Source organism: Fusarium redolens (assembly GCF_020744475.1).
Source record: "Fusarium redolens strain MPI-CAGE-AT-0023 chromosome Unknown BKA55scaffold_23, whole genome shotgun sequence".
Lineage (NCBI taxonomy): Eukaryota > Fungi > Ascomycota > Sordariomycetes > Hypocreales > Nectriaceae > Fusarium > Fusarium redolens.
This window is the reverse complement of record NW_025763686.1, coordinates 332487-351019: the sequence shown is the minus strand read 5'-3', so window position 1 is coordinate 351019 and position 18533 is coordinate 332487. Positions and strand designations below refer to the sequence as shown.

The following is an 18533-nucleotide window of genomic DNA, read 5'->3' as shown; positions in this document are numbered from 1 at the left end:
TATCATATAAGCCAATCAATAAAGTGAGGCGAGAGGCGAGGTTAGATGGTGAAACACATATGCCTATACCCACCAGTACAAGAATAAGAGCGTGAAAGTTTAAGTTCAAGAAAACATAAAGCGTTAAAAGTGATTACACTATGCCACCAGACGACAATACCTTAGTTTTCTTCTGCTTAGATGTAATCATTCTTCCATCCACTATCAGAATTAAGAGCTTGGCGCTAACGGTAGCGTGAACTTAGTGCGTAAGTTGAAACTACGGCTGCGTGAATGGAGGGTGTGGAAGTAAGGCCAAGGTGGGATGACTACCGTTATTGTAACTGGAACCGTCTCTAATGGATGATGCTACTACTGTCGATAACGGTGGTAAGGACATAACGGCAGCAGATGCCGTAAGAACATCGAGGCCGGTTCTTGGAGTTGCCTCGAATCAGCTCATCACGTGCCTAGCCACTGCGCTTAGCAATAAAGTCACGCAAAAAGGGGATTACAAGCTCATAACAGAGTAAAACGATAATTTTAAACCCTTATTCTCTTATATTCAATTCTATTTAATATTCACAAGATTTAAAAATACATATAAGCTTAAGTCCGGTTGAAATTCTGCTATTACTCAGTTTATTGCTGATAGTGTAAGTAATACTTGTTTTTGATTGGATAGTCGATGGCTCGTAAACCTCCAAAAATGAGGTCTGGGTCAAGCATGGGTCGGAGCTGCATTTTTGTCATTAGCCGAAGTTTAGCCGCTCTCGAGACTCCACGTCTGTCGCCCCCAGTCCTAAATTGACACCACTTCACATATCGGAGCTAGCAAGGAGCAGTTTCATCTACCGTATTCGACGCTACATCACCGTTTTGAGAATCGAGCCATTATTATCCACACACTATCTCCACCTCCTCTTCCGAGCGTAGTCCCAGCTTACACGCCAAGGTTGCATTAAGATCTTATCCTAAAGCTGCATCACTAAATTTCCTAAATTTCGCAATTAATATAGATGAGATGTTATTAACCATCATCTGCGCTCCTACTTAGGTTCCACTCGGAAAATGCCAAGCAAGTTTTTATTAACTGATGCCGCATAAATCTTACGAGAATTAACTATTGTGATCGATATCAAACTATATATAACAATAACATACTGTCTCTTGTGACACTATGGCCCATACACCTCGAGTTCTTTTACTATGTCATCCCTGCCGAAGTCCTTAGCTATCATCGCTGGGGTTCTGCCACTCCTAGTTTGTGTCCCAGTGTCAGCGCCAGCTCTAAGAAGCACTTTAACAACTTCTATATGTCCATATTCGACAGCCCATGACAAAGCAGTCCTTCCACCTCTATCACGCCGTTCAATCAGAACGTTTTCGTCACTGATAAGAGCCTGAACTGTATCGGGCGAGTCAGTCTGGATAGCCCATGCTAGAGGCGTCCATCCATCGATATCTTCGGCATCGACTCCTGGGCAGCCTGCTTCGAGAAGCCTGACGAGAACCTGACAGTGTCCTCGTGCACTGGCCCATGATATCGCATTTCTGTTGTCGTTATCGATGCTCGTCTTGTCTATTTTTGGACTTGCGAGGAGTATTTCAACTACATCCGTACAACCATTTCCTGCTGCCCATGAGAGAGGCGATCTCCCTTTATTGTCTTTGGCATTAATATTAATGCGTGGAAGTTTTAGTAGTCGTATGAGGGTGTCGGCCATGCCGTCTCCAGAAGCCCATGAAACGGCTGTACGTCCTGTCTTGTCCCGGTGGTTGATGTCAACACTGCGAAGCCTTGCTAGGGTGGAAAGGATTGAGTGATGACCTCCCCCTACGGCCCAGAAGAATGGGGTTGCTCCTGCATTATCCGGTTCGTCGGGATTGCAAGCTTTCTGGTTCAGTAATTCTTTGACGATGTCATCATGTCCACCTCCGCAGGCAAACGAGAGTGCAGTCCGTCCGTTTCTGCCTGGAGCATTCACATTGATTCGACTGTCTGCGAGCAGAGCTGTGACACAGGATCGATTGCCGTGCTCGGATGCAACTGTGAGTGCTGTCTGCCCCTCCAGCTGCCGCGTATCAGGTTCAGCACCTGACTGTAGAAGAGCAGTAACGATGCGGTCATGACCAAGTCGAGACGCCCAGTAAAGACTCTGATTTTTAATGACTTGAGAAGGCTCACAATCAAGAAGCAGACTTTTTAGGACAGTATATGAGTCGAACTGTGATGCTAGGATGATTGGATTCTGGTCCATGAGGTCGTCATCTAGTGGTGTTGGAGCTTTTACATGATAGAAGCGTAGCCAATTACGGCAATTTGCTGTGTCAGGATTCAGTAGTGATCTTGCAAAATCTTTGAGCTCTTCTGGTGCATCTTCCTCGCATCTAGCGAAGTGTTCTGCCCAATGCAACGATGCATATGTGTAAAAAGGATAGTCTGAGACCAATGAATCGCAGATTTCAGGACGCAGGATAGCGGGATCGTGAAACAACGTATTGGAGTCCAGGTCGTGATCTTCTTGGTCCCAAAAGTCGCCTTCAAAGTCGCCCAGAGGTAGCTCGCCAAAGACGTCTGTTTCTTCTGCAATGACCGAAGTAGGCGAGTCATTTGTTGGAAAGAAGTCGACTGTGAAATCATCAAGAAGAAGGTATTGGATGCATACAGTAGCCAGCTGTAGAGCGGAGCCTTGCGGATTAACCCTACGTATCGCAGGAGGGCTGTCGATGCTAGCGATGTATTGATCTTGGAGATAGTCCTTCACGGACTGGTGGACCAAGGATACTTGTTGCCCTGTGACCCTTACTAAAGACCCTAGGATACCCTGAACAGTGTGAGCAATTGAGTTATGAGAGTTTTGCATGATCGACTCAGCCGTAGTGTACGAAGGGTCCATGGTGAATGCGATGTTGAGTTCGTCCAGAGACAGGGGCCTGGAGCATGCTAAAAGTAGCTTCAGTAATTTTGACGCGTCCTCTTGATGATCCAAGGGTATGGCAGTCAGATAACGATGATATATTTCGGCGAGGCCTTCAGGAATGCTGGTTATAATCTTCTGGAACTCTTTCCTCGAAGTAAGTAGACTCTTCTCGATCGATGCGAGAACCATGTGAATCCATAGAAAAGTCCGATCGGCTTTAGACATTATCGCTTCACATAAAAAGTCCCTGATGTCGTTTGAGAATTGCCTGTTGAGAGAAATTTCATGGATTCGCTCTTGGATGAAAGTCTGAAGGTCTTCAGTGTAGCCAGTTTGGTCATCATCGATTGATATTTGAGATTGAAACACTTTTTGACTGTTGGCATAGGATTGGTGAAGAAATGGTCGGCTTGTGATAAGAAACTTGACCCTGCTACCACCCTTTATCGACTGAGAAGAGTCGGTGAGCATGTCAGATATCGAGACGAGCAATTGATGACACGATGTCTTCTCACACTCATCGAGCGCGTCTAGAATAACATATAGGGGCCCGGATTTGGGGTCCATTGTAATCCTAAGAAAAATACGCCAGAGCGAGGCGAAGGACTGAATGATGCTTGATCCTTGTTTTTCAAACGCTGAACGAATATATCTAACAAGCGAGCGATGGCGATGAATTATCTGAAGGATAAGGCCAATGAGTACTGCCCTCGCATCCGTCTGCTTGTTCTTGTTCTGGCACAGATAGATGAGGACATTCCGAGACTTATTGCAGGCATCATCGAAATATTGGGCCAACGAGTAGGACAGCATTGTCTTACCGCAGCCCGGATGACCTGTAAGCCACAGGAGAGCATTGGTACCTTTTTCGAGCCAAGAGACGAACAAACTGTGGCCGCGAATCCACTGACATGTGCCAGGAACTGGCTTTGGGGGCGGTTCAACATCTTTCGCGACATCGTTATCACTAAGAAGCAACATGCAGGTTCTTTCCAAGCCACTAAGGACTTGAGTACAATCAGCGATTGATCAATAAAACAAGTCGTGAGGTGGTTACCAATATTAGATGAGTGCGTGCTGGTGCGCTTGATTGTTGGGCCGACATTTGAGGACTTAGTGGCAATCCTTCGAAGAGCTCTCGCCACTTTCAAGTAGCTTTCTGTCTCGCCAGGAAAACGACAAATAGTTCTGTGATCTTCTGGCATGGGAATTACTTCTTCGTATGGAATGCCAAGCATAGCAGAAGCAGGGCTGACAACCTGTCCCTGACGTAAGCTTGCGTTGCCAAAGCATTGACAGACGATTATTGCGTGTAGTGCTACACAGACTTACCAAGGAGGAGGACAGCGGGCCCATTGGCAAAGGCAAAGTTTCATAGAACGAAACTACGTGAATATTGCCTAAACGGTTCCGTGCTGACATCGTCAGGTCTTGGAGCGTATCCGAGTCATATATTAAAGTTTTGAGCAGGTCAGTCCTCACTGTTTTCGGTCCTAATCCAGCAGACGCGAAGCTATTGACAATTGAACCGCAAATACTGGCTAGATTTGCTGCATTACTTCCTCTATGTGGAGTAGCCAAAAACACGACGCCTCGGACAGACTTCAGTACGTCCCCATACAGGTCGTCGTTTTCGTGAGCAGCAACAAGCGCCTGAAATAGGTCAATCTCGTGTTCTTCTCTTGGTGGTTATACGCACCTGTTTGAAGACAATTCCACCAAGACTATGGCACACAAATATGATAGATCGTTTGCTCTAAGAAGGGTGTCAGACTAGAGCTGAATGAGCGAATCAGGTAAATTACGGCATTTAAATCTTCCCGAACATCTCTTAAAGAAACCAGAAGGTTGAGTGCATACTCCTGAACCCTTTCGGACGATTGAGACCATATTTTGGAAGGATAGCCATATGTGTAGACCCGACATCCAGGTAAAAAATTGGGGAGGAGGTCCCGAAGCCATACGGTGCCATCAGGCTCGTGTCGCCATGTTGAGATTGCATTTCCATTAAGGCCATGAATCGCAACAATGTCTACTGGAAAATCCATGAGACCTGCCTCATCTGGCTTGCTGTCCGCTAATATGAATAGGCCATGTGTGGTAGTGCGGGATTTTGTTGGCTCCGTTACACTGCTTGAGGACTCGTCCAGGCGGGGGCATGAGTTCTCAAGTGTCGGCTTGGGTGGCGACTCCGACCGCCCAAGAATCCGGGCTTTGAAGCGTTGTACATGCTTCATGATGATTGAAAGGCTTTGATCTACCTCTTAGAAAATAAAACGATATACAAAAAATAACGACGTCGGCTGGACTCGTTTTTTAGCACTGCGGCTGTTGGTGGCGTGATCTCACAAAGCAAGCCTCCTGAAATCTTCAGCAGAAAGTGGACGGGCCGCCCCGCAGTACAGCTTCCACTAAGTTGTAGATTGACCGGATGGTTAGTGTGTTTTCGGCAAAAAGTCAGTTAGTCCTCGAATAAATCCCATTGTTTGAGGGATGGTCACGTGCATGACTCAGCAAATAATTTTTCCTTTCTACCCCGCCCCATCGTCATTCATTCTGGGCATTCCAAAAAATCTGATGTTTTATTGTAGGAAAGTCCACGTTAAATGAACATCATGGGCACAAAATCTCTCAGTGTTCTTGGCAACGATGGGGCTGGCAAGAAAGCCCTGATCGGCAGCCTCATTTACAAGGTGGGCGCAATTCTAAGTAATCGAGGTTCAAGTATATGCTAACTCGCTATAGTGCGGGCTTGAGCTTCCCCAACTGAAGCAGCTGGAAAGTGAGGGGATTAGTCAGTATGAGAAAATTGTACCATTCTTCGAGAAAAATGGACGTGCTCAATCCTTTTACGCCCCTTCTGGAACCTTTACTGTTCAGAGTATGTCGCCAGCAACTTTCCCTATTCTATTGTATATTAACCACGTCGCTCTAGAAAGCCAGACACCAGATGTTGCTTTCTGGGTTGTCGATGCTTCCGATTCATCTAGCTGGGGCCCATCTGCCGAGAAACTCTCAGTTACGTTGTCCAGTAGTATGGTCAACCCACGAGAGAAACTCGTCATAGTAGTAAACAAGATGTAAGTCCAGAAAGAAATATATCCTCCTCTCATTTCCATGACTGATGTATTATGTGTACAGGGACTCAGTCAACTGGTCTGAGCAGACGTTCAAAGAGGTTGTGGGCGCATTCAGTTCGGTCAATCTGAACAATCGGTATGAGAAAACATCTCCTCATTAAAGTAACACTGAACTCATCATCTCATAGTGCTTATATCATCCCGGTTTCTGCCCTTCGAGAAGGAGGAAACATACTCCCAACCCCCGAAGCGCCCTCATGGGTACAGAACTTATCTACTGACCAGTTTGGGGGATCCGCATCAGTCTCGGGTGAATCGTTGATGAATCTTCTTGGGTGAACACTCACGTATTTTACTTCGATCTATTCCTTGGTTTACTGCAGTGTATTATTAACAGAAGGGAGGAGCGGAATCCTTGTGGATTAATAGACAGTTTCGAAATGGGATGAGCCTCTCCGAAGTATTCAGCAGCTCTGTGACAAATGCAGTATATCAAGATAGACAAGTGCATGTGGCTTAGCTTCCACAAATAATTTAAGTATTTTGCGCCTCTTTTGAGTGAAAGCTTGTTGTAAGTCACTGCGGGGGCATCATGGGATAGCATCTGGGCCGAGCATCTTAATGCTCATGCGGCACTAAACTTAGAACCAGTACCAATTTGTAAGGCCACAGAGTTTCTCTTGCTCCTCGTATACAGCTAGCGTGTTGATCCATGTGGGGCAACCTGTCCAGTGTTACAACGCCGCACTGTGCTCACCTCGCGTGCGCATAGCTAAGGAGAAGCATGTGGGGCGGGCTGTGCCTTCATGAAACATCAAAAAGAGGCTAACGTACACGATAAGCTTGCCGATCAGACAAGCATGCCGATCAGTTCCACTTTTCACCTTAAAGACAACTTTTTAAATAATTCTTAAAAATCCAAATTAAGCTTAAAATAGCTAAAATTTTATTAATAGATATATAAGTCTTAAAATAAGCCTTATTAATTTTCTTAGATTTTTTAAAAAATTCTATATAGCTATAAACCTTAAAGTATACTTACACTGTAAAATACACTGTATTTTAAGGTTTTCTATAAAAAATAAAATATTTAAAATTCTTTTAAAAATTCTTCTCTATATAAATAACTATACTATTTTTAAAAATATTTTTTATAGATTTTTAGCTATTTATGGTTTAAAATACTATAGGGTAAGCTACTTTTAGCTGCACAGTATACTGATCGGCATGCTTGTCTGATCGGCAAGCTTATCGTGTACGTTAAATGCTTGGTGTCGCATTCAACTGATCCGACAATATGCTTTACTTCGGCAGGACCTGGCCCGAGATGAATGTGTCAACCTCTTGTATCGCTCAAATTACGGCGCAAGTCACTGGAAGTAGACATAATGTGAAGCAGGCATTGTCTCTGAATTTCTTCCATTACGCGCTTCCCAAGTTTGATTCGAGCTGATTGGCCATGATATGCCTAGGGAGGGTATGCTGTTGGTTGCACCCTTTACTTCAGTCGCAGATCTCAGAGGTATCTACTTATTTTGGCTATTTTATTCTAGCTAGGACAATAACCGCTCTTCTTGATTACGTACGGCTTTGGTAGCATTATTCTTCGCTACGTACGAAGTGTTGCTAATAATATAGCAATAAAACAATATGCTGCAATATAAACCTTATGATACGGACTTTCTCGTATTGCCACGATATCATATGGAATTTTTGATATTGTACCACTATGATACGAGGATGTCCATATTGGCAATATATTCTTTATGTTGGGTTGTCGATTTTGAAGTGAAACTGACCTTGTCTTGACTTACCCTACACCTTGTCGCAGGTATATGCGGCATTTTATTGGCGTGCCAAGATTTAGCGCACCCTTCCACATTATTCACAGGACTTGACTTAGTTAGACAACGCCGACGAGGGATCAATGGCATCAGCTAGCTGTATAGAACTTGATTCATTTGAAGAAATATGTGTATTTTGCGTGATCTCCATTTCTCTGTAGAACGGGGTGCCATTCAGCGGTCGCTTGTTCCGTCCGGCAGTGACGAATCTCCCAGTAGCACAAGACATAAATCTATTGCACATTTTTACTGCCATCTCCTTTCACCTTCCTCTGCATAGTGCGTGAGATACCCCACCTACACTGACGAGTCGATGTCTTGTTTGTTGCAAGAACGTTCAACTGATCGTATATATTCAGGAGGGGCGGTTGCGCGGGAACAGATTGATGTTCGTTCGTTGAGGTCTGACGAACTCTCCGGAAGTCGGTATGCTACCGTTGTTATTACCATGAAGAATACCCATTGGAGAGTCATCTGGCTTCAAAAGTACCTGAGAGTTGACAGTGGAAGTAAAAGTGCAGAGACAAGGAGAGTGATTAAGCCCAAACCCAACAGATGATCAGCCGTATTCTTCTGTATCCTGTTTCGGAATATGTCTCGAGATGACGCCCAGATTACACCTATAGCTGCAGTTTGTGAAGTGAAAGGCATGATATATGCCAGCTCCACGGGGGTCGGGACTTGCGGAATCATGGTAAATATCAAAATCAAAGCAACTTCAACACACACAAGTGCTGCAGCCGATTTCCACCATATCTCGTTCCCTAAGACTGCGAATGTATAGATGATCGTGATAATCTACGTTGTGACCTTAGAGCGTGCAACAGTTATCTTCCTGACTTTGACTGACATGGATGACTGCCACCCCCCACAGGGATGTTGTGGCCAAGATGGTATTTACAGATCTCGCTAGTTGTTGTGGAAGTTCGACCGTCTGGGAGTGTTGGAGAGAGAACAGGACCAAGGCTGTGAGCTGGAATGGAATCCATACTCCTACCAGGCATGAGAGACAACCCTCCTTTGACCACGGGGCATCAAACTTAATAACAACAAATAGGATAAGGCAGGAAAAGGAGAGGACAGACATGAGATACATGTCGTTGGTCTCATAATATGAAGAAGGGTCCATGGTTTCTTAACCGCATGAGCGATAAAGACATCTGTCATGGGGTTGCACCTTGAGAGGGGACTCTCAGCCCTTATTCATGCTTGCGACTCAATGACCTAGCAAGGAAATGCTCCACCACACCATATACCGCGTGATTAATGAGACAAAGGACCAACACGAAGATGGTTGTATGCATCCCCTTCCCGAGTTGTTGATCAGTTTCAGGGCTCAGGGTCATGGCGGCCAAGCAGTCCAAGAAGCCATTGACGCTCGGCAGTATCATACACTAACCGGCCATTGAGTTTGATATGAAGGGTAACACTCTACAAAGCTTTCCTTAGAAGAACTCATATTCATGAATGTGATTACAGAGTAATGAGCGTGGTGTTGCTAAAACATTCTAGTGGCCAGTTGAAGACTGTAGGGACTGACGGGCCACCACCTTAATCCTTTATCTTGTTCGGCGCCGCTTCACATGCCTCTCCATAATTACCCGAAGCACACTTCTCTCTTTATGCTTCTCATGCACGAGAACCCCCAATCTGCTAGGTCCTAACTAAGAATGTATAAGGAGTGAAAATCACAAGAACTAAAGACAATACAGCAACTTTCCCCCTTCGTCTACTTCCCCATCCCATAATCAGGCCGCATCTAGAAGCGTAGTGAGGATAGGACACAGCTATTCAGATCAGAAGTAAGATCTCAAGTTGTCGGAAGCACCGACTGCGAGGTGGTGTTCGCGAAACTGTTCTCGTGCCGTAATGGAGTCCATGAGATGATCTTTGCAGACAACTGTACCCTCATATACAGCCATAGATTGTGCCACGAGCACAATGTTTCGAATCTGCGCAATAATTAGCTGCCATCTTAAAAATAAGGCGAGACCATACTTCACGGCCATTGAGCTCCTTATGTGCCACACTATCAACCAGTGCAGTAAGATTCGGTGCACCACGCTCGGTTGTGGCCTTCTGTAAGAAATACTTCCAGACAGCTCGACGCGAGTCTATTCCTAGCGGTTGGTATTCCAGTGCAAGATGAATTCTACTCATCATTGCTGTGTCAAAAGACTGCACTCGGTTCGTGGTTAGGAACAGAATACCGTCAAACCGTTCCAACTCTCTAAGAAATACGGAGACAAGGGCGTTGACTTGCGGGTTGTCCACTCGTTGAGACAGGAACATATCCGCCTCATCAAGAAGCAGGATTGCCTTCCAACGGCCCGCGATTTTAAAGGTGTTTGTTAGAATGTTCTCCACCTGTACCGGGTCCACGCCGATTTGGCCTGCCGGGACCACGTAGAGAGGTCGTTTGTGGGTCTCCGCAATCGTCTCGGCTGTTAACGTCTTGCCAACGCCGGGCGGCCCACTAACACCGATGTAAGTCAAAAAGGAAAAGGCTGTATATTCGCAGTACATACTATAGCAGAAAGTTGATGCCCCGTCCTTTCCCTTGTACGATATCCCCGAGGCCATTCTCAGTATCGCCAGGAAAGTACGTGTGAGTAAGAGCCCAGATGGCCTTCTTCTGGGCGTCGGGTATCTTCACGTCATCGTAGGACGACGGCATCCACGTGATGACACCGATATGAGCGACAGCAAACTCAACTGAGAAATTGTTAGCCATCAGCAAAATTATTCACGGAATTGTCTCGACTTACGAAACTTTTTACTGCCAAGACAGAATCCCAGGACAGTCGGACCGCAGATGAGAAAATCTTCGTCTTATAATACCACTGTTTCCGAACTGAAAGACCCTGTCCAGTTGGACGGCCCGGATGTCTCTTGTATGGGGTTGACATTTCGGACAGTCGGCTGCGGATGACCAGGGTTATGCTCCCGGAAGCCGACCGCATCCACCATGATCCGCCCATTAACATGGCGCTTCATGATCTCGCCCTCATCATCAAAAAAGAAGGCGAATCCTCGGTATTGAAGATGATGACTACCATGCAAGGAGATAAATCGATGACCATTCTCCACCAGCTCTCGGAATATCTCATCGTAGTTATGATGGTAACGCAAAGGGTAGGCTGGGAGAAAATCGATTCTTCTGGCTCCAGGGAAATGCGGAATTTTGATTCTGTTGATTGCTTCACCGAAAATCTTCCCATCTGTGCCTAGAAAGCGAGTGTCAAGGCGCATGAATTTGGTCCCGTCCATTTCTTCCCCCTCTTCACAATAGTTGTGGAGAACGCATCTCGGGGAGTCAGTGCCGGGACAAGTGGTGAAGACCTTTTCGTTCGGCTCAAACAAAGCCCAAAGAAGATCAAAGGTTATCTCATTCTTGATGACAAGGCCAGCGAGCTCTTCGTCTATTGAATGAAACTCCGTCTCAATGTAATCCACAAAGAGATTCAAATGGCTATGGCTCATCGCATCTTGTTCCGCGACAATGGTATCGCGCCGATACCTCAGGAAACTTCGAATGTGAAAGACAACTTTTTGTTCAATCTTTCGAAGGTCAGCTATTCGTCTTTGAAACGGTAAATGGGAGCCTACTGAAGGAGTATCACCAGCAAGTGAAATACCCCGGAAATCGCGGCACGCTTCCCTCAGGATATCTCGAAGTGCCGCAGATTTGACATCAATAAAGGTTGTTTTGTCCTGTGTCCTTCTATCTGCAAGACTGGTTAGACAAGCTTGTTGTTGATAGACATTAGCTCACCGATTCTGTCTCTGGCAACAAATACAAATTGGTCGAGATTTTCGACGCTGGATTGATTATCTTCAACGATCTTGTATTTGAACGCTTTATCATCCCAGCTGAAAGGTCTTCATTAGGTGGTGTATCAATCAGTTAGTGAGGTCACATACGCTTCTTCAACGTGCTTGTAACCAAGAATTGTCCCACGGCCAATATGAGGCTGTCCTCCCTTTGTTTCAGGTTTCTCGGTGCCATCTGGATTGCTGTTGGATAGCTTGTTTCCCACAAGCGTCTCAACAGCAGTGATAAACCGTGCAGCAAATGCCATTTCTGCGTATTCAACCTCGAGCGAGTTCGAGTCTGAGATCGTAGAGGCACCAGGGCTAGGTGGCGGAGTCGACCGCGAGTTGGCACAGGGACGGGGCATGTCCGTGATAAGTGACATGATGATTCAGGTTTCAATGGGTGAGGAGGTAGTAGTTTTGGCTGGAGAGAGTACCAGTACAAGCTAGTCGAGGTAGACACGGTTCTTATACCCCGAAAGAGGACGCGAGAGCTTCTGCGGCAGCTCTCAGATAACGAACTGTATACCAATTCATGGCCGTGATGAGTGCATCGCTTTATGAGCCATCGCATGCGCTGGTTCCTGCCGTCCTTTGCTAGCCCTGTTATTACCAAGGGTCTCAGCTGAGAACTGAACCGCGTGTAGCGCAAGCACATCCCGTTGGGCGATCTCACAGGATCCCAATGCTCACCCTTGATGGATTTCAGGGGTTTGTACGATGTTGCAACCCAAGAACAGTGCCAGCGCTGTTGGCCTTGCGTCTGTGCATTTCTCGTTACCGGCTAGATTTGGCAACGACTTTGCTCTCCTGCCCAACCGGGGATTATGGCGTGCGGCAAATTACATGGGTCACCACAGAGTTTCCTGAACTGATTTGACTTACATGCCTTAAAGCAGGTCATATTTATGGAGCTAAGAGCTAGACCTATTATAAATCTAGCATTATACTACTCTGCACCACTCTGCACCACTCTGCACCACTCTGCACCATTCTACACCACTTCATACCATTTTATACTACTTTATACTACTTGGCACCACTGTGCACCATATTCTATATTATTTTGCACTACTCTGTACTATTTGAACTGGTATATACATGGTTAATTAATGAAGAGGGCGTCGCAAGTTGTTAAATTTATAGCCTAAAAGTACTAACCGGCTCTTGGTCCACTGATGCTCCCTCGAAATGTAAGATTATTGGACCGCTCCCAGCACACTCCTTGTTCTTGATTTGCTTTGTTTGCCATCGTTACCAATTCTTCTATCTCTAGTTAACGATGTTGGGAGATCGTGGTCTGTAGCACTAGTGTAGACTTACCCAAAGACTTCCCCCAGGTATGGATCTGGTGGGCCTTGGCTATTTTTTCTCTCCGCACTCTGGGCATATTTGGCCTTTGTCTGTGATGCCTGTACCATTCACACACACCTGACAGCCAGAACCGGGCATCTTGTCTCAATTCAATGCGTTGCTCTCCAGAGACCTCTGGATTTAGAGGCGACTCCTAAAGTGCTTAGACACGCAGCTGGTGGTGTATCATGTAATATAGAGCTGATGTGAATCGTGGTGTGCGATGGCGGCGGTGAGGAAGTGATGTGAAACCCAAACGTAGTTGGGATTATGTTTATTGCTGATAGATGAGCTTGGGCGTCGATTTTTTGTGAGTGGCAGATGTGTATTTAAGCAATGGCTGGAAAGCAGCTTGGGGAATGCACTAGAATAAGCGATGACGATTGGGCCGGCATGCCTGATGGGTCATTCTGCCGGTCCCGACCGCCCGGCCTTGATAGAGCCCAGCCCATTCCGGGGCGCCACTTTTGTCTAATATCGCGTGCCCCAACGCGTTGCGCCGCACCATCAATAAAACCCCCCTGACTCCTGATTACGGCTAACTTGTCTTGCATTCTTAACTTCACATACTCGTTCCTACCTCCCAACCTTCGCTTTCATCGGCGACCACTGCCGATCTGGCCCTTTCATTTCACGAATTGTCGTCCATACCCGCATCTGCGCGCATGAAATTTGTGCCGCTGCCACTGGCCTCCCAGCTTCCTGGGGTCACCCGGCAACCAAAGATTCGCTTTGTGTCGGCACAGCGTTGAATCTGCTCCAGTCGAAAGACCCTCCTCTTGGTGAGTGCATCTGAAGTCGACCTCTATTCTGCTCCAAATTGGTATCTAAGGCGAATGAACTGTAGAAACGAGCCAAACGCAGCGCCGCCCAGAGAGGGGATGACACTCGACGTCCGCGTTTCTTCGACGAGTCGTGCGGGTCATGGTGATATGCAACCCCGACCGAACGCCTTGTTGAGATCGTCACCCGCCAACGACGTCTACTAAGGCCTGTGCCTCTTTCACCCAAGTGTACCGACCACTTTGCGAATGGCTACCCTTATGCCTCGCGGATATCGCTCCGCCACCGAATACCGTTTCGGCGAAGAACAGACCGATGCCATTGTTCGAACCGCCGCCTACCATCGCAAAGACTACTGTCTCTCCGTGATCTGGTTCTCGCCTCGTGAACACGTCGATATTCATCTATCAATAGCAACACCCTTCCAGCGGACTTCGAATATGGGACTCGGCTCCCTCGATCGACTACCACTCGAGCTCTTGCATGACACGTTGTTCCGTCTTGATATGCGTTCTCTATTCAAGTTTCGACAAACAAATCTTAGATCGAGACAGACGGTGGACTCTCTCAAGCAGTATCAGATGATAGTCTCGCATGGACTGAACCTTCTCTGCGCCTTGTTACGAACACGACTTGCCACCGACATTTCTCTACTCGACTTTTACAACGCACTATGTATCAAGGCTTGTAGTCTTTGTGGCGAATTTGGCGGATTTATATCTCTCCTAGCGTGGACGCGATGCTGTTTCAAATGCCTCAAAGAGGCTCCGCAGACCCAAGTGCAAACTCTTGCCGCTATCCGAAAGCAATTCCACCTCACTAAGGCCGAGTTAGACCAACTGAGGTCATTCAAGACCTTGCCTGGAATATATTCGATGAAGGAATCCGTGCACAAATCCCGCATTGCGATCGTTTCTGTTCATCAGGCTAGTTTGATTTGCAGACGGCAATCACATGCACTGGGGCAAGCCCAGTCAGCGAGCTCAGAACGAAATAAGAAATTCAACTTTATGGGGTCGTGTGCACTTCCTTATTACGATAAACTAACCGGCAATGTCGAACACGGAATGTCGTGTGCTGGGTGTCAACTTGCTCTTGAAAAGGACATCATCGGCACTAAGGGCGAGAAATGGGCATTCGAGGCTCGAGACAAAGTATATGCGCGAGATGGCTTTTTGGAACATTTTCGATGGTGTGAACAGGCACAGCTGCTGTGGAGATCGAGTGTCGAAGGTAAAAACAGGCCAACCGAGCTACCAGAGGCTGCTCGAAGAGGCGGCTACTTCAACAAGAGAGAATAATAAGGATGTGAGATATGTTCACCGTTGTATTGCAGCCAGGCTACCTACACATCTAAATAGAACATAGGAAGCGGACAAATTCCTAGACACCCCAAAGTACAATGCAGCTCCACAGTTCACAACCCGTGCTTTAATCTTCCAGAATCTCTCCATTTGGATCCGTGTATTTCACTGGCGCGTCTGGCTTGACCAGGTGCCTCGAACAGTAGTTAGTCGAATCCTTGCCCCATTCTTTGATAACTGGATGGCATCTGATGTTGGTCCCCTGGCGCTCCGAGCACTGGATGAACTCCATCTCCTTTTTGCAGCCGCACGTATATTTGATATACTTCGAAGTGCACATTTTAACCTGGCAAGAAATCACAAATTAACCCTGCTTAGATAAAGGGGATACCGGCCTCCTTACAATGTTGATAGACAAATGACTTGTGTGTACGTTGGCGATGATGAATACAAGCGACTAATGTAGAAAGTGAAGCTGCACTTGTACTATCGAGAAACTTGTATAGTGTGCTGCGAGCTGGTTCTGAACGCTTGATTCTGGCTGATGCAATGAAAGGAAAATTGATTGTGGGATTTGGATGCTGCTGCTGTGTAGATGATGCTTCGAGACGAACAATTTATAGCTGTCGAGCTAGATGTTGCCTCGAGTTCTGTTGGCTCTGGAGTTGTTTAGGAGCCTTTGGGTAGGCGGCTCCCATCAGCTAAGACAAGGACTGGATGGTGATGTAGAGGGTATAAACGACGGGCTAGCCTATCATGGCCGTCATTTTGTCGCCAGCCCAACTCCGCCTCCTTCTAATTTGGAGAGCCAAGACGGTTGAGCCAATGAATGATCCGTCGAAAATGGGCTTCGTCGAGTTGAGGATGTTTCAAGTAACCGCCGCGTCTCGAACGGATTTAGAAAAGCGAACAAAGTCCCCAAAAGGGTTCCAGAGGGGATGAAAATTGGTTCTGGCGCTAAAATTAATACCGCAGGGGACTCTGTAGTGCTGGCCACCTGCTAAGCTCTGGAGTGTGGGAAGTACGTACACAAGTCGCTCCAATTGTGGATAGTGATTGGACAAATTACGTTGAATCTTCGCCGTTGCGCAGGGGCTAGGCCCGGTGATAAAGTGGGACCAGAGTCCATAGAGCGCCTTCATTGGCCCGTTTAACCGCTGCTTTCTGAGCCAATTTGGTTGCCAAGAAGCCCCGATTGGTATTCCTACCAATTCCTGTGAATTCCAAGAACGTTGATTCCTTAAGTATGAAAGTGCCCTTGTCCTTCATGACAGTCGTTCTTCTGAAAATAAAAGAGGGTAAGGATGCATAGCGATTTCAAAGGGAATCTCGAAGCATAAGTGTGCGAATGCTACCCTCTTTCAAACATATCTGGTTGACGGTTTTGTAGTGAGCGGTCCAATGGTGAAAATGTCTGACGATCAAACTGCAAACCCGCCGCCAATGCAGCCGGTCATCTTGTCCATGGAAGTGGACGATGACGATTCATTTGAGAGCGAATACCGACTGCGAATCGGAAATCAAGTCAAATATCTCATCATCTCTCCTAGAACCTTTGACAGAGATACACTTTCATTCCCTATTCAGTCCCTGCCCCGTCTTCCTTACAACGAGGAATGGACCGTAGCCCACATCTCGAGAGACGAAACCAGCGGCGACTTGAAGACTTCCATCTCAAACCGAACACTAGCTGGCGTCAGATGTCGATGGCATCATATTCGGGTTGATTGTCTGGAGTTGGAGAAGACCAAACAGCTCACGGCGATGGCTTTCGAAGCCGTCTCACATTCGATTCTTCCAATCACCCTCCTATCATCAGCCACTATAATCGCCAAAATAGCCCGTTTCGAGTGGGAGCTGCCTCGTATCGAACAGGAAACAAGAGCATATCAGTTGCTTGAGGGTTCCGGACTGGCCCCTCGCTTCCTTGGTCATATCCACGAGAATGGACGCATCATGGGTTTTCTCATAGAGAAAATAGAGGGACGCTTTGCCTCCTTTCAAGATCTGAGCGTCTGCGAAACAGCTCTGGGGAAACTCCACGAATTGGGACTTATACATGGGGATGTGAACCGATATAATTTTCTCGTCACGGAAGAGGGGGTAAAACTGCTCGACTTTGAACGTCTTCTGCAGAATGCTCGCCCCGAGTCAATGCGTAAGGAGTTGGAGCATTTACGTGCCGAACTGGTTGATGAGTCAGGACGTGGCGGAGGTTTCATTTTCCATGGCGATAGCAATTAATATTGTCTGATTTGATTTGATTTGATTTGATTGAATTATACCGTACCTCTCTACAGCGCTGGGCGGCTCGCCACATATGCTTATGGCATTTGTCGGGGTGGAGATTGGGTCGGGAACAGAAGTGCTAAAATTGGGGACGTGGCGAATAACATGGAGGGTAAGACAAGGTATTTTAGAACAATTGTTGGGCTGAAGTAAGGGCATCACCCACCTATTTTGGCCGTTTCATTAATGCTGGAAACCCAATTCAGGAACCGTTTTTTGTTTCTTGTTTAAGGATCTCTCGATGCCAGGTACAATAAAGATGGCATTGCGACTTGGGGTCATAGCGTTACAGTATACCAAAGCTTAATAAATTTAAAAACCTTACATCTACTCGCTAGCTCTTGTTAAGGGAGATCATACCCCAAGCTTGCGGCGGTTGTTGGACCATTGTCATTGTCCTCTGTTGTGGTGGCTTCATCAGACATCTAGAAACCGGCTTTGCTCTCCTGTCTCTTGTATTATGCTCTTCGATTAGCGGAAACACAATTGCGCAAGTGATCAAAGTGGCCGCGTCGATTCAAGTGTACCTAATTATAGAAAATTCTTTGACGATTGATTGGACAGCCTAGGCGCCTTTAATTATGTCGGAGCGGATGAAACCGGACCAGACCGTTTTTCTGCCTTAGGCCAACACTTGGCACCGCAGGAAAGGCCACTTTGCGCTTTGTACAGTATCTTTGCAAACCTGCTGATCGTCCAAAAACGTCCACTATACCAACGTGGCTTCAGGCGTTCGGTTCCAGATCCATGAATATCTATCGTGCCGCCCAATTACTGCCGAACGACTAAACGATTAGAACGACCAAAGACCTGCGTAACTCGTCACCACGTCTACAACTGGCCCCCTAGTAGCCGCCAGGTTTGGGCGCAGGACAGTTTGGTCATAGGAGGGCTATTCTCCACCTTTGGTTGCTGCTGAACCAATGCTATAGTCTTGCATGTGTGGACTTGGGCTAACAAATCGTTTACCCACGATTGAACTTCCATCGTCGAGCCAGTGCATTGGTTTGAGACGTTTATGGGGGCCTTGTTGCGCAAAAGTATTGGCCAGACTTGAGGCGCGCGGCAATCCCATTCCATTCGTTGAGCGCCTGGCCTCGGTATGTTATATTCCCTCAATCTGACAGCCTTTTCTGACACGATAAACCGATAAATACCTTT

The 18533-nt window shown here is 46.7% G+C and overlaps 7 protein-coding genes across 7 annotated transcripts; 3 read left to right on the top strand and 4 right to left on the bottom strand.

The window, feature by feature from the left end:
- Positions 1-1077: 1077 nt before the first annotated feature.
- On the bottom strand, positions 1078-5332 carry BKA55DRAFT_583491 (uncharacterized protein). Its single transcript, XM_046194219.1, has 5 exons — positions 4709-5332; positions 4603-4659; positions 4236-4556; positions 3961-4162; positions 1078-3910 (listed from the first exon to the last, which is right to left on the bottom strand). Exons 1-5 carry the CDS (start codon positions 5138-5140, stop codon positions 1158-1160), a joined length of 3765 nt encoding a protein of 1254 aa, XP_046042960.1. The 5' UTR covers positions 5141-5332; the 3' UTR covers positions 1078-1157.
- Positions 5333-5475: 143 nt separating this feature from the next.
- Positions 5476-6619, top strand: BKA55DRAFT_583488 (uncharacterized protein). The gene is made up of 5 exons (XM_046194218.1): positions 5476-5596; positions 5649-5784; positions 5839-5983; positions 6045-6119; positions 6172-6619. The coding sequence occupies exons 1-5, from the start codon at positions 5510-5512 to the stop codon at positions 6320-6322; spliced, it is 594 nt and encodes a 197-aa protein (XP_046042959.1). The 5' UTR covers positions 5476-5509; the 3' UTR covers positions 6323-6619.
- A 1688-nt stretch (positions 6620-8307) lies between these two features.
- BKA55DRAFT_526185 (uncharacterized protein) lies at positions 8308-8956 on the bottom strand (the record flags this gene model as incomplete). Its single annotated transcript, XM_046188814.1, has 2 exons — positions 8308-8625; positions 8678-8956. The coding sequence occupies 2 exons, from the start codon at positions 8954-8956 to the stop codon at positions 8308-8310; spliced, it is 597 nt and encodes a 198-aa protein (XP_046042958.1).
- A 667-nt stretch (positions 8957-9623) lies between these two features.
- On the bottom strand, positions 9624-12026 carry BKA55DRAFT_598937 (P-loop containing nucleoside triphosphate hydrolase protein; the record flags this gene model as incomplete). The annotated part of the gene is made up of 8 exons (XM_046196313.1): positions 9624-9779; positions 9826-10303; positions 10356-10542; positions 10596-10652; positions 10683-11388; positions 11437-11555; positions 11603-11700; positions 11752-12026. 8 exons carry the CDS (start codon positions 12024-12026, stop codon positions 9624-9626), a joined length of 2076 nt encoding a protein of 691 aa, XP_046042957.1.
- A 2013-nt stretch (positions 12027-14039) lies between these two features.
- BKA55DRAFT_526376 (uncharacterized protein) lies at positions 14040-15080 on the top strand (the record flags this gene model as incomplete). The annotated part of the gene is made up of 1 exon (XM_046188832.1): positions 14040-15080. One exon carries the CDS (start codon positions 14040-14042, stop codon positions 15078-15080), a length of 1041 nt encoding a protein of 346 aa, XP_046042956.1.
- A 130-nt stretch (positions 15081-15210) lies between these two features.
- BKA55DRAFT_526426 (uncharacterized protein) lies at positions 15211-15375 on the bottom strand (the record flags this gene model as incomplete). The annotated part of the gene is made up of 1 exon (XM_046188838.1): positions 15211-15375. One exon carries the CDS (start codon positions 15373-15375, stop codon positions 15211-15213), a length of 165 nt encoding a protein of 54 aa, XP_046042955.1.
- Positions 15376-16007: 632 nt separating this feature from the next.
- Positions 16008-17621, top strand: BKA55DRAFT_583478 (uncharacterized protein). The gene is made up of 2 exons (XM_046194217.1): positions 16008-16034; positions 16113-17621. The coding sequence occupies exon 2, from the start codon at positions 16485-16487 to the stop codon at positions 17325-17327; it is 843 nt and encodes a 280-aa protein (XP_046042954.1). The 5' UTR covers positions 16008-16034; positions 16113-16484; the 3' UTR covers positions 17328-17621.
- The last annotated feature ends 912 nt before the right edge of the window (positions 17622-18533 follow it).